The sequence below is a fragment of the Enoplosus armatus genome, chromosome 3 (assembly GCF_043641665.1).
Source record: "Enoplosus armatus isolate fEnoArm2 chromosome 3, fEnoArm2.hap1, whole genome shotgun sequence".
Classification (NCBI taxonomy): domain Eukaryota; kingdom Metazoa; phylum Chordata; class Actinopteri; order Centrarchiformes; family Enoplosidae; genus Enoplosus; species Enoplosus armatus.
Genome location: NC_092182.1, coordinates 12,312,575 through 12,327,014, shown reverse-complemented (window position 1 = coordinate 12,327,014; position 14,440 = coordinate 12,312,575). Strand labels below are relative to the sequence as shown.

Genomic DNA, 14,440 nt, shown 5'->3' with positions numbered 1-14,440 from the left:
TGTAAATGACAGCTTGCTTCATCCTGATGCATTTCATGTGATAGCAGCCGCCCTCATTGCATAGTGCTGGCCTGTATCATCACCATGGTTTTACATCTCATGTTCCCTTATGCAGCACCACATGGGCCTGGTTGCTATGGACACGGCCCATGTGGTGCCCCTACTCCCTGCACCCAACCCCCCGACCTCCCCCTGCTTACACACATACTTTTACTTTGTGAATTTTCCATAAACCCCTTCCAGATTAGAACAGCCATATGTTTGAGCCACACATACAGCAATACAATTGAATGCTCTGCTAAGCTGTTAAAACCATTACACAGGAAACATGAGGTTTCTGCCACCCCGTCATAGCTTGTCGACAAGCCTTGCTATTCCAAAGGCTGCTCCAAGCCAGTTCTCAGTATCCCATAATCCATAGCATGTCGGGTCAAGATCTTCTGAGAATACGTATAAGTATTTCAGGTCAGTTGGTTATTATTTGAACTAGTCATAATAAAAGCCCCTGAAGGATGTAAATAATTGAAGTCAAGTAAAACTCCACTGTTATCTTCCTGTGGGAATTGAATAGAAGTTATGTGGATATATATTATTACTAAATATTTGCCAGTTGTCCCTCATTGTAGTGAGGTGGAACGCCACAGGTCATACTGTAGACCCAGGTATCAAGGAACAGTGATTTCTCAGAGATGTTACACTGACCTTCGGAGGATCTGCCGTCCTGACCTCATCAGCCACACTGCACATCCTCAACTAACCGTTAAAACTTTTCCTTCAGTCTTAGTTAATGTCTTACATTTCCTCTCCTGATGTTTCTTCCATGTTTTTCCTCACATGCTGTGGGGGCTTTGAAGATTTTCTTCTTGTCTTTCTAGAGTGGTTGGGCTGTTTCAGGAACTGTTGCTTTTGTGGGCCCTTACAGCACACTGAGACATTGTATGTGGAAGTGGGCTGTTCAAATAAACTTGACTTGACTTGACTTGACTTGACTGCAGCATCTGCTCACCAGATCACCTTCAGTAACAGTGACAAAGAATCAAAGTCTCTTGAACTTCACAAGCAGCAATTTACACATTTTCCCCCTCACGTTGAACCGTCATCTGGTACTTTTTGTTGACAGTAAGGGAAGAGAGATCCACAGAGTGTTGCTCTGGGTTTAGATCTGACTTCAGACACTAGGTTTACATCACTGTCATAATTGTCATGGCCTACTTGCAGTGCCTCATACCAGTGTGTAAATCCCACAAGAGGATGTGCTCTTGTTAGTGTTATGTAGCATGTTAGTACACTTACCAGTGTGGTAAGTGTGTGTGTGTGTGTGTGAAGTGCAGTGAGTCAGGTGTGTCCGCCGCACCCTCTTCTTTCACTCTGTGCACTGAGAGAGAAGAAAAAGTCGACAACAGGAGATGGGAAGGAGCCACTGGTTGAGTCACTTCTTCTTTTCAGTTAACTCTCTGCAGTTCTTTGCTCTTCTGCTTTGTAACCCCCGTCATTACTTCTGCTGGCCCGTCAAGGTGTTGTGTCGTCACTCCCTGACGGAGTTGAGTTTAACGAGTGTGTGAAGAGAAACATGATTCACTCTGTTACCTGAGTTGGCCGCACCCTGCCTGCTATTCCAGAGGGAGAGAATCACTTGAGACCTGCAGAGAAAATGTGTGTGTGTGTGTGTATGTGTTTGTGGCCTTTTTAAAGCACTTCTTTCACTCACCAATGCCTGTAGTACCAGTTTTCTTGTCTGAGTCGCTTGTTAAGACATTTGTTATTTCTGATCTGCCACTTTTCTATTTTCTGTTTTGCATGACTGTTACAAAACCAACTAACTTAATGAGAACATGGAATATACCAGAAAGGTGAACACTGACAGTCAGAAACCCATGAATAGACTGCTGTTTTTATGGCAGGAGTTTATTCAGATGGCTGAAGAGGATATTTGACTTTATTAAGTCTCGATGACATAAAGAGAGCTGTCCTTTTGTCACTGACACAGTGCCTTAGACATTTATCTTAAGCAATGATACTGATTGGGGGCACTGGAGCACTTGATGAACTGCAACAGTGTTTAAGAACAGAAAACTGTAATAATATATAATTGAGAGTATTTCTGGTGAGTCCAAAGATAGCAAAGGATGTGTCAGGCTGAGTTTTGTGTGTATAAAATGTGTGTAAAATGTTCCTCAAAGACAACTTGAGAAGGCTACACTATTTCCATTAGATGCAATGATGCAACCACAAAAATGCATACAGTCTTGAGTTTGAATGTTTCACTCAGCTCAAACATAACAGCTTGAATGAAGAGCAACAAACAGACAGCAAGTACACACAGGCGCACACATGCATAGACACACACTTGTCATGCCACATATGTAGATAATTAGATATGATCCTAAGTTTAGTTTAGTCAAACCACTTTTCACTTTGACTACATGGCACAATAATGACCTTCAGTGCAAGTACAGTGTGTTGTACAGTGGCAGACACACTCTTATCATATAAATATAGCTGGATTTTGTTTTCCAGACCTGCAGAAAAATCCTGTTTGAGGATGTAAGATTCAACTCGGGATAACATGACAGGAAACATGTATGTGTGTCAAAGAGAAAGAAAGAGAGAGATGTTAGGCGTACTATCTACCTAACTTATACAGCGTTATGTTGTCTAGGTTTAACAATCATGTCAAACTGTTGGTAACATTTTCATTAATATGGTGTGTGTGTGTGTGTCCTGTCGCTGTGGTCAGGCTGGTGTGTGGACGCAGTGAGTGGGTGATCGTTTGGCTGAGTTAGTGGCTTTGGACTGCTGGTAAGAGGAGAGCAGCTGAGAGGTTTCAGTTGGGTGGTTGTTCCACAGATAAAAATGTGCCGGCTCTGTAGGCCTCAGGAAGGTTGATTTGGCAAATAAACAACAACCCCAGCCCCCTCTACCCATGGAAATAACACACTTGAACTCATATCAACAAATGCAGAGATGGCACAGTACCAAACAAAGGGGGGACCGTATGCCATTCTTTGGTCTGGACCTTCATATGTTGGCCTGTTGCAATAGTATCATAAGCAAAGTCTAGATTTTAACTTACTGGACTTGGAGCCTGGTGTGGTTTTGTTACAGTACTTCACATTCCAGCGTCTTATCTTCAAACCTTGTTGAAATCGTCTGTTTTCTGTGAGATAACAGATGGAGATCCCTGTAATATTTTAACATGTTTGGATCATTCTCGGTGAGCAGGTGTCGACATGTGTTTTTTTTTTTTTCCTGAGAGAGAGAAAGATGTGGCGAGGGAGAGGAAAAAGCAGGGAGAGAGAATAGAGGTCGGCAGCTAATTACTATTCAGACAGAGCGCCTGTGGGGTAGAAGGAGAGAGCAGTCTCGCTGCAATTCAAATAATCCGAGGCTAGCGAGTGTGAGAGTGTACGGCGGCCGGGAGAAGGCACCACTTTGATGTCTCTCTCTCCACATTGTGGAAAAACAAAACATATATGCTCCGAGGTGAATGCACGAGTCTTCTTCACAGATGCAATAGTCCAACCGAGACGAAAGAGGAGAGCTGCGGCAGCTTCAAGAAAAGCCTGACTGTTACCATCGTCATTGAAATGGTTTGATTGTGACCTCCGCCATTAGGACAGACATGACTGGGTCACTGTGAGAAAGTGGGTTAATGAGCGAGGCCCTCATCAACTCAGGGAAGCTGTGCTTTGCCTCTTAAGCAGATCTCTGTGTGTTTGAGTACATTGTGAGCAGACGGGGACGGATTCTCATCTTAAGTTTGAAGAAAGTTACTGCAAAAGAATAAGTTTTATTTACTCCTCTCATTTTTCTCATATACCAGTTTCTCAATTTCTCCACATTTTCATTTCCTGTCTGATATTATGCTGCTGTGTTCACCTGTAGCTCACTGACAGGATGCACCCTCTTTAAAGAGTTTTAACTCTTCAGCTCCCACTGCTGGAGCCTGATGCAACTATAAAAAAACAGATGAATTTCAAATCATCCAGATGGAAGAGTGATTACTTTGAGATTCATTTAATGTCACGCCAACCCCTCCCCCATCGCCGAATCCCCCCCCCCCCGTATGTCTTTCTGCAGAGAAACTGCCTGTTCACATGAGCTAAAAATAAATCATGTGACTGAGCGAGGCCAACTGTACCGTTCATGCATTACTTATGGAAGTGTTTGCTTTTCTTCAATTTTTTTTCCTCAGAAAAAAAGAGCCCCACTCCCTGAGTAGATATTGTGTTGGAGTGGGCTCTCAGGCGAAATCCTCCAAACATGAGCACTCTCATTTTTGTCATCTTGTGTGTAGCGTGTCAGCAGTGTTGTGGTTTAACTGAATAGATGTGCATTTTGCTGAAACATTGCTGTGTTGTCTGCTGTACTGAAGAACTGTGATAGATGTAAAGATTAAAGTTTAGATGATCTTTCAGTGTTCAAATATAGAGTTGGATCTGTGTCTTTGTCTGTAGTGGCGTTATATCGAGATGATACAATCAGGTCATTTTGTCATTTTACAATTTATTTTGTCCAAAGTAATGATCCCAAGCAAATTGTATTAAAAACGAACATGTTTTTGCTTTTAAATATGTGTTTTGTCTGACATATTCAATGATAGTGTAACACAGTTCAGTTCATGATGGCATCTGGTGATATACTGAGTATCCATGTTCATACTCAAGGATAATAAATTGGGTCTTATTGTTGTAGTTTTGACCATCGTTCCTATTAGTAACACCAACATGGTACTCACCATGTTCATTTTTGAGATCTGGGAACACAACATTGCTAAAAAGAGGTACGACAAGGTAAGAAACACAAGTGGTAAGACAGTCATACAGGTTTTAAACAAACTCCAACGTTAGCCAACTTATTTGGAAGAGAAAATAAAGGAGAATAGTAAAATGATGATGAAGACTGTCTGTTGTAAACATCCATATATTGTTGCCATATATTGTACTTGCTGTAGTTGTGCAGTGAGATATTATTACTGACGTTCTGTGTGTTCAGTTTTGGTTTTATGTCCAAATAAAGTGGTTTATATAATCTGGCTAAACTGTTTTTAGATTGAATGTTGGAAGCAGCAGTACACAACAATCTCACCACGAGGTCCATTTAGTAGCTACTCTGTGGTTTCAGTCATATCACATGATCCTCCTCTGCAGAGGGAGTTTGCCCAGTTGTCATTTTTTGGAGCACTTTGAGGACTTCATCAGTGTTGGTTTAAAAGTTTGATTGTCGGGTCATCTGACCGCTCGCGTCTCTCACCGTATCAGACTTCGTAGCAGTGTAGAGAACAGAACATTGAAATGATGGCGAAAACTACAAAGTTGCAGTAAAGCAGATTTATTGTTATCTTGATTGACTTCAACTGTACATCACTGTATGAAGTTGTGTGCCAGTTGTTCACCTGTGTCAGTGTGCCAGGAAATCCTCATCTAATCCTCATTGTCCTCTGTGGTGTAACTGGGAAGAGACGACATCGGCGGCAGACAGCTTCAACCTTTCTTCGCTGTGCGTCTCAGCAGCCTAATTTTCTAATCAGGGATTAAGTCTTAAGAGCTCCAGGAGGTGATACAACTGCAGAGGAGTCACTGCTGTTCACAGAGTGGGATCACCTGTCAGGCTGGCCAACAGTGGCAGGTTTATTTAGACTTCTGTTTTGACTTTATATGCAGGACTTCCTCATTGTTATACACATTGTAAGTCACTGTCGGATTAAAAACAGTGTTGCCTGAGACAGCCTCCGTGATGAAGATTAGGTTTGAGATCGTCCAGGGCAGCCATTGGCAGACGTACTGAATGAATCATCAATGCTCAACACAGTTACTAGAGAAGTGAGCGCAGGCTCTCCAGATGGATTTTTAGTGCGTGTCTGAAAATCTGACAGCTTTGCCCACAGAGGAGTTTGGCAGAGTCACTGCATTGCTTCAGGGCCAGCGGAGAGCTCAGTCAGCCTGTGTTGTGTCTGGTGGGGTGGAGGAAAATGCAGATGGGCTGTCGGCAGGGGGGTGAGAAGGGGGTGTTGAAGGGACATTTTGCTCTTCTACCACTTGTGACTCGAGATTCCTCCTCTTCTGTCCTCTGGGTGCACTGATCACTCACCTCTGTCGTCTCTCCCTCTCCTTTATCCTCTTTGCTCTCGTCGTCTCCCGTTTTATCTCTGTGCGTCCCCCACCTTTCTTATCCTCAGCTTTCGTGTCTCTGAATCATCCCATCTCTTGCCCACGCTTCCGTATGTTTCCAAATTTAGTCCTGTTTTGTTTTTCCCATCGTGTCGTACTTGAGGCTGGAACTGAGCCACGTCTTTGACGCCCTCAGCCATCTCTGGAGATTACTGCATCGCTGTGTGCATCCATCTGTGTTTCCATCTTCTCCTTTTTATAACGTTATGTTGTTTTTTTTTTACCTGTCTCTCTCCTCTCTGTTGTTCCATCACCTTACTTTAAACAGGTGGTGATAGACCACATTTAGACACATCAGAGAACGCAGATCAGTCCAGAAGTGTTCAGTCTATTATGAATACTTGACTGAGTCTTGCCACTTGGTCCAAAACATCAGTCATTTCTTTTACTCTTAAAATTATACTTTTTATCAAGAATATACAACTTAAAATGTCTCTTATGTAATGCAGAATGGAAAAAGACACTAAAGGCACCAAAATGTTGAAGGTTAGCGCTGTTGACAATGTGAACAAACCGATGTTTATTGTAATCCTATCAGATCTAAGTTGATTTGACTTCACCTTATCATGTCCAGCCTGTAAGTGAAGTGACTGTTTTCTCTGTAATCTTTTACAGGTGACATTACACAGAAGGGCTATGAGAAGAAAAGGACCAAACTCCTGGCTCCCTTCATCATTCACACTCCAGGTAAAAACAAGCATAAGCTGTGCGTGTCCCCTATTCTCTGGTTATACACAAAAGAAAATACCATGTCATGCTTAAACTTACTCCAGAGAGAAATGTGATCAGGTTCATCTGGTATGACTTTCGGTCTCTTATTTCCTTGACTCAGTTACACAAAAGCTCTGCTTACTGTCTTATAGATTTTATTTTCACATCCATGTCTTTTTACAATTTATTATTTGAACCTGGGTCTCACACTGTGAATCACTAAATGGTAAAAACATCATTGCGTTGCAGAATAACTGCAGAAAATGTAAACTAGATTGCAGTAAGTGACCCTGGTATTGTACAGTAAGACCTGGTAATGCTCACTGCTGCATCCTGGTGGTACCATCTCTCTGCTAATCTCTCCTCATCCCTCTGATGGTAGAGCACAAATTATGGTAAATTGTTGGCTGTGTGCAAAATGTATCTACCAGCAGGTAATTAACCCGCTCTGAATCAGATGGTGGAATTTAACTAAAAACGTGGCTAATGGATAAAAAATGTTTCCTGTTTCTCATCAAGCTACTTGATTGAGTAGACCCAATGTGACAATGTCCTTGACATGAATATGGGAAAGAACAAAAAAGAAAATACGTACAAAGCTATAATAATAATAGTAATAATAAAATAAACACAAGAACATAGAAAGTAGAAAGAAAAATACAAATGCAGCACAGCCTAAATTACTGTCAAACGTTAATGTAATTCCATAATAATTAAAATCAAATATTATCCAGTTCCCTACACCATATCATAATAAGTTAAGTACATTGTTGTACTCCAGAAAATTGCAGAAAGTCTGCTAAACATTGGCTACACCACAACTTTCAAAAGTTCGGTACAGATGGAGTCGACAGAAATGGCTGTTCCCATCCAAGGCAGTGACTCGGAGAAGCAAGATAATAAGATTCTCATATATGTTTTAATTAATACATGGTTTGTTGTGTGTGTTTGACAGTGGAGCCGCCCCGCAGGAATGACGTGCAGCCTCCAGCTCCCAGTTCCTCCTCCAGCCATGCCCCTCCCCCCTCCAGCTCGTCCCGTTACCGAGAACGCCGCTCCCGCAAAACACATCGCAGTGGAGGAACCCGGGATGACCGCTATAGATCAGGTCAGAACTCCCACATAAAACTCCTCTGATGCACCAGCCTCTGAGGGACGTATAGTTTCCTCTGATAAACTTTGCAGCGCTCAAATTAGATCCACTTGTTGAACCCAGTGTCTGTTTTTAAGCTCAGACACTGGGTTGTTTCAAAGGGACCAATTAAAGAAGAGCTTGCGTGTGTGTGTGTGTGTGTGTGTGTGTGTGTGTGTGTGTGTGTGTGTGTGTGTGTGTGTGTGTGTGTGTGTGTGTGTGTGTGTGTGTGTGTGTGAGCAGAGAGACAGACGACAGTGCAGCCCCTCAGTGAGGACCCCCACTCTGTGAAAGCAGAGTGATGTCACTGCCTGGCTATGTGTGAGGAGGCTGTGTGGAGAACAGGGGAATACTGATCTGCCGCTGGCGAGGATAAAGGAAAACAGAGCAGTTGAGTAGAGGTGAAAGAGCATGTGAGGAGGATATTAGAGCGTCTGTTAGCTGAGGTTCAGGCTGTAAAAGCATCCTCCCTCCAGACCAGCCCACACCCTGCTTTTTCTTTTCTTAATTCTCTCTTCCTGCTCGCCTTTTCAACAATTCTTGCCTCGCATATGAAACACCCTCACGCTCCATCATGCTAAATACCAGGCTGACTAATCTAAAGTCAGTCTGTTAGGCTGGAGTTTGGTGAAAATGATTCTTTGTCATAGAAAAATCTGACCAGTAACAGAAAATGTTTTATCAGATTGAAGCATTCAGAAGGAAATTGGGGAGGAGGATTCAACACAGAGAGGATTAGAGCTGCAAAAATAGAGTAAAGACAAAATGAATAGAAGAGGAATGAATGTAAATTAAATGGACTGAGGGAAAGTAGTTCTGCATTGTCTTGGGCTTTAACAGTGCAGCGTAGAAGTAAAGTTTTGTAGGACTGATGGGTTGAAAGAGACGGCCTGGAGGAGAAGAACACGAACCAAGGACGAGGAGGCCTCTTGCTATATAATGAGTGTGGCATCCATTTTATTCTGTTCACACTGTAATACAGTTCAAGTGCAGCAAAAGTGCACTGATACAGCACCATTTCAACTAGGGAGCAGGAAGGCTTGTCGTCGTCAGTTAGTGTCTGAAATCCCTCCTTTCCTCACTCATTCAGTAATGCAAACAATAGTTTACACTGTAGTGAGAAGTAAACATGTGACATCATTTTGTGTAGTAAATGGTAAACGGACTGAAATCATAAAGCTTTATCTCCTGAACCATAGCCGCCTGCTGTGTAATGTTGCATATCTGCAATTTTCACTTCTATCAAAGGCAATGGATTTCATTGTGATATTTTCAATCAAAACAGCCAGTCAGCTGGCAGTTAAAACCACCATTTTTAAGTGCCCAGCTTTTGTAAACCAGCAGGCAACAGCACTGAGACTCTATAGCCATGCTGTACTTTGAGCTAAATGCTAACTTCAGCATGCTAACATGCTCACAATGACAGTGCTAACATACTGATGTTAAGCAGCATGTGATGTTTACCATGTTTACAATCTGAGCTTAGCACGCAGACTGTATACATGTAGCATTTTAGCATGCTAACATTTGCTAATTAGCGCTATACACAAAGTACAGCTCCAGCTGATGGGAATGTTATTAGTTTTGAAGGTATTTGATCATAAACCAAAGAATCTGACCTGATGGTGGCGCTAGAAGAAAGGTCAGGGGATCACCAAAGTACTTAAGATTCATCCTCTGGGAAAATAAATATTACAGTCTGAACGGACCAATAGGCAAACAATGCCCACCATAGAGCCACAGAAAGCCAGAGTTTTGAAAGAGACCCAGCAAAAGCAAATAATAATAAGAAATGACAAAACACTGCAGCAATGAGAAACGGAGGAAATTAATGCGCTTGTCGTTTTATGGGCTGCAGAGAAAGTGCAGAACAACCTTAATTTAATTTTCTCTCATCTCCTCTAGCTTCCTCCAGTTATTTCTTCTCTTAAACAACCTGTCAGTTCACCAAAATACAACGCTGACTGGTTTTTGTGAGGCTGCAGTGTAATAGCAGACCAAAGAGGTACTTCTGCCTGTACATCTCCGCACACCCCACCGTGCTTATTGCCACGGAGACAGCCCTCATCCTCCCAGACATGTGTAAGGAGTCAGCCTCTCCTGACGCCCCTGTGTGAGGGTGGACGATGGCACATTATGAGAGAAGATGATTTAGCCGGGAGCAATCTGTTCAGCAGAATGCCAGTTATGTAATTATGGTCCCCACTGCTGCTGTGTAATGAGCTGTGCTTGATGATTTATTTAAATGTGTTGATGTTTGAATGGAAATTGTGTCCCCTGAGTTAATAGATGTGATTTGTCAGTGAGTGGGCTTTTGTTGCACATGTTTTGTTACGTAGTCTTGAGTGTGTGGCGGTTCACGTGGTCCTCTTTTAATGCGCCTGTGGGTGTCATCAAGTGAAAGTATCTCTGCATGTATTACCGTGTGCATGTGTGTAGGAAAGTGTGTGGGCTAACACACAGCATCGCTCTCTCCTCCCGTCGTGGTTTCCTGTTTCAGTGGGAAAACTCAGTCACCCTCTGAGGATTTTCTTCTGACTAATTCACTTGTCTCAACATTTTAATATGCTGTTTCTTCTTTAACAAAGCCTCACTGGAACAAAACTAAAATGATGCTATCAAAAAGTACTGCAAAGGAATGAAGCAGGGGTTACCAAACTTTTAAGCTTGTGATCATTTAAAACAAAATGTTGTCACAGGTTTAATGTGTCGAATGAATGAATGAAAGCAGAGTAACCACAGTGATGTTTCCTTCTCGGATTGTTAAATTTGAACCAGGATCTAAACTTGGTTCCCAGGCCAGAGTTTCTGCCCCCCCAAAAGCGCCCACATGTACCTTATTTTGGAGCAGGGGCTTTTGGGGGTGCAGGTCCTTTTCATTGGGTCCCACTGATCTAGAGGACTCGCAGCACAATTAAATAAATAAAATGTAATAGCACTATTCAAGCAGTAGTTAGGGAAATGATGCATTTTTAAAGTCATTAAATGAGCCAATATACAAAGAAGGAAAACATTCAGCAATTTAAATCTGAATCACACAAACCACTAAAGGAGCTAGCAAAGTCTGACTATGTGCCTCTTGATGAGTCAATTTTAAAAGCTGTTTTTATTGTCTCTTTTATTGTTTCCTTGTTTTGTATCAGATCCAAAGCTGCTAGGATCAAGTCAAGTCATCCCTAACTCACCTCGTATTGTTTTCTGTCTGTGCAGATATCCATACTGAGGCAGTTCAAGCTGCCCTGGCTAAACATAAAGAGGAGAAGATGGCTCTCCCCATGCCTACCAAGCGACGCTCCACTTATGTGCAATCTCCCATCGAAACCCGCACACCACCAGGTGGGACAGGAAGAAGGAGGACAGTCCTCCTACTCTGTCTTAATACTTTTACAGACAGATTGAGTGTTACCCAAGAGGATACACTGCTGGATAATTCATACTTTGTTCCCTCTTGCTCAGACTCTTCATCAGGTTCAGAAGATGAGACGTCTGTGCGCAGGCAGTCGTCAGTGGTCGCTCCTCCGCCTCTGGTCAATCCCAACCTGCAGAGCCCAGACTCATGGATCAACCGCACCGTCCAGGGCTCCTCCACCTCCTCCTCGGCCTCCTCCACCTTGTCCCATGGAGAGGCCAAGCCGCAGCCTCAGAGCCAGCCTCAGCCACAGCCCCAGTACAAGCCGCAGTACCAACCTCTGTATCAGCCTCACTACCAACCGCCGCACCAGCCTCAGCCCCAGCCGCATGAGCAGCCCCACACTGTAGCAGTGACGGACATGCTGGCTCACAGTCGCATTGGTGAGGCACACCAATATTCATGGACACCACTGCTGCGGTTTGACCAAAATTAACAGATTATTTCAGGGAATAACGGCATGTTCTGGTGCTTGTTGGTGTGATTTTTCTATCAAGAGCTAAACTTTTTCTATCATAGTTTGTGACGAGAGACAGCACTACATTTTGGAAAACTACACATTTGCATATTCATAAAATAACAAAGTAAGTCTATAAAGACATACAGTAGTTCAGAAAGTGCAACTATATGGATTTGTTGTGTGATTAGATATAATTAGAATAAGGAATTAATATATAACATATAATAATTATAACTAACTAACTATATAACTAAATAACTATAACTGTATAAACAGTTAATGAATGATTGATAACACAGTATAACATCATACTGAATGATCAATAGGAGTAACAAATGTTGTAAAGCATTTATTAACCGTTTATACACATGTAGTCATTCACAGGTAAACTGTTCAATGTGTTTAAAACTCATGAAGAGATGTGGAGCTTTAAAGTTCATTTTTGATCTCGGACATCGTGATTTTTTCAATGTTCACTTACGATTTTAGTTCAGACCTGTATGCTGGTCTTTGTTACTCTCAAACACTTGTTAATGTCCAGTGCCTGGTATTGTAATTAGAAATCAAGCTGCCACTTCAGGATGGCTTCGTTCAGACTGTCCTCCCTTGCTTCAAACTGCAGCCCCCTCAGAGAACAGCGCCCCTCCTCCAGATGTGACAGCTGTGGCCCCTCCGTCCAGAGGCTCCTCTAGGGTGGACCTGCCCTCCAACGCCGTGGTCCGAGGGATGAGCCGAGGGCAGAGCCGCTCGAGCATGATGGAGACGGCAGACGGTAACAACTACACATAACATGTCTATTTGTTTGCGTGTCTCTGTGGGGACCTCAGTCTGACTCCACTCGTATCTCTTCTCTCTTCAAAATAAGTGTCGACTTCCAAACATGACATATCATTAATCAGACTTTACTGCTTTCTCTTCTTCTTGATCTTTCTCCACCCTGTCACATGTTTATTTGACTGGCTTAATAGGAAGAGGTAATATCCAGAGTAAGGAAACTCCTTAATGTATAATGTCCATAGCCTTCTGTGTTTGCTGTTGTACCCTCAACTCTCCCTCCTGTTTGTAATGAATGATTATAGAAATAAATGCAACAAAAAACAACATTCACGCACAGAATGAATCCTCTCGTGTGATCCCAAACCACAAGAAGCAACCTTTACCCCAGTTCTCACCGTGTTTTCCTTGTGTCGTTGCCACCTACGTATGCTGCTTTTCATTCCCAAAAGATATTACAATCAATTCAAATAATTCAATCTTAACTAAAAAATACAGTCTCTTGTCATATGGGATGAAGAGCAGCAGACTATGAGATGGTAAGAAGTTTAAACGTGTAGTGTTTAATCACTGTATGTATGTGCCACGTTGTGTGTGACTGTGTGTTTGTCCCGCCACCGCTCCTCTCCACTTTCATCCTGCTTGTAGGAGTTCCTGTGAGCAGCAGAGTGTCCACTAAGATCCAGCAGCTGCTCAACACCCTGAAGAGGCCCAAGAGACCCCCCCTCAGTGACTTCTTCACCGACGACTCAGAGGAGATCGTAGAAGGTACGCAGCGCCATGAAAGTTATGCAGTTATAAATGTTAGCAAATCATTAATGAAGCGTATTTAATTCAACAAGTCAGAAGTTGTAAATGTTGTTAATAAATGGATTGTGGTCCAGGTAAGAAGAAAACAAAGTCCGACCAGTCAACAGTGTTTTTCACAACCTGGCAACCTTGTTCTTTTTAATGTCTTATAACTGATCTGTAAAGCTTTGTAAATGATTTATTTACAATTAAAAAAGCAATCAGGTACAAATAACAGAGGGTGCCTTATTATAACATGGTACCCATATTTGGTTACAATTTAAAATACATTTGTGTTGAATAATATTCCTTGTGTTTGAGCAATGCTTAACATAAAACTGTATTTTTTGGAAGGAGGAAAGGGCAATCTATTTCCTTTCAGATTTATTCTTTATATATTTAGGAATTTAGTAATGAATAAGTAGTTAAACGTGATTAAAATAGCAGAAAAGACTCAGGAAAAAAGCCAATGGAAATGAAACCGATACAGTATAGACCAGCAATGATGACTGAGGACTGCATTTTATCCTGGTGGCATCCATAATGAATCTCCTTCATCTGTAATATACTCAACTGTGTTCTGTTGTCTCTCTCTCATGCAGTGCCCCAGCCGGACCCCAACACACCGAAGCCGGAGGGCCGTCAGATCATGCCGGTGAAAGGGGAGCCTTTGGGAGTGGTCAGTAACTGGCCCCCAGCCCTGCAGGCAGCGTTGGCCCGTTGGGGGGCCACTCAGGGGAAGAGCCCTGCCCTCACTGCTCTCGACATCACGGGCAAACCGCTCTACACACTGACTTATGGTGAGAAACAAGACTGTTAGTATGCAGAAAGCCTGGAAGGACATTTACATTGTCAGATCAGTAGCAGTAACGTACAACTTCTGGGAGTTGTAACCAAAAGGTACTATGCTATGTTGAGAGCTATCTCCAAGGAGTTCAAGAGTTCATCTAGATAATAGAGAGATGGTTGTACTCTGTGACATGGGATTTTTTTGG

General features: G+C 42.5%; 1 protein-coding gene across 5 annotated transcripts in view; it reads left to right on the top strand.

The window, feature by feature from the left end:
- Positions 1-14,440, top strand: part of dip2bb (disco-interacting protein 2 homolog Bb) — a 35,139-nt gene that overhangs the window by 7,163 nt on the left and 13,536 nt on the right. The window contains exons 2-10 of one of the 5 annotated variants that reach the window (XM_070903478.1): positions 6,786-6,882; positions 7,853-7,989; positions 11,224-11,349; positions 11,470-11,680; positions 11,736-11,740; positions 11,776-11,805; positions 12,514-12,658; positions 13,297-13,424; positions 14,048-14,245. In XM_070903478.1, the coding sequence (XP_070759579.1) occupies positions 6,786-6,882; positions 7,853-7,989; positions 11,224-11,349; positions 11,470-11,680; positions 11,736-11,740; positions 11,776-11,805; positions 12,514-12,658; positions 13,297-13,424; positions 14,048-14,245 (1,077 nt within the window). Of the gene's footprint in view, positions 1-6,785; positions 6,883-7,836; positions 7,990-11,223; positions 11,350-11,469; positions 11,806-12,504; positions 12,664-12,850; positions 12,869-13,296; positions 13,425-14,047; positions 14,246-14,440 lie in introns of all 5 variants that reach the window. The other 4 variants (XM_070903475.1, XM_070903477.1, XM_070903473.1 and 1 more) reach the window with 4 other exon arrangements.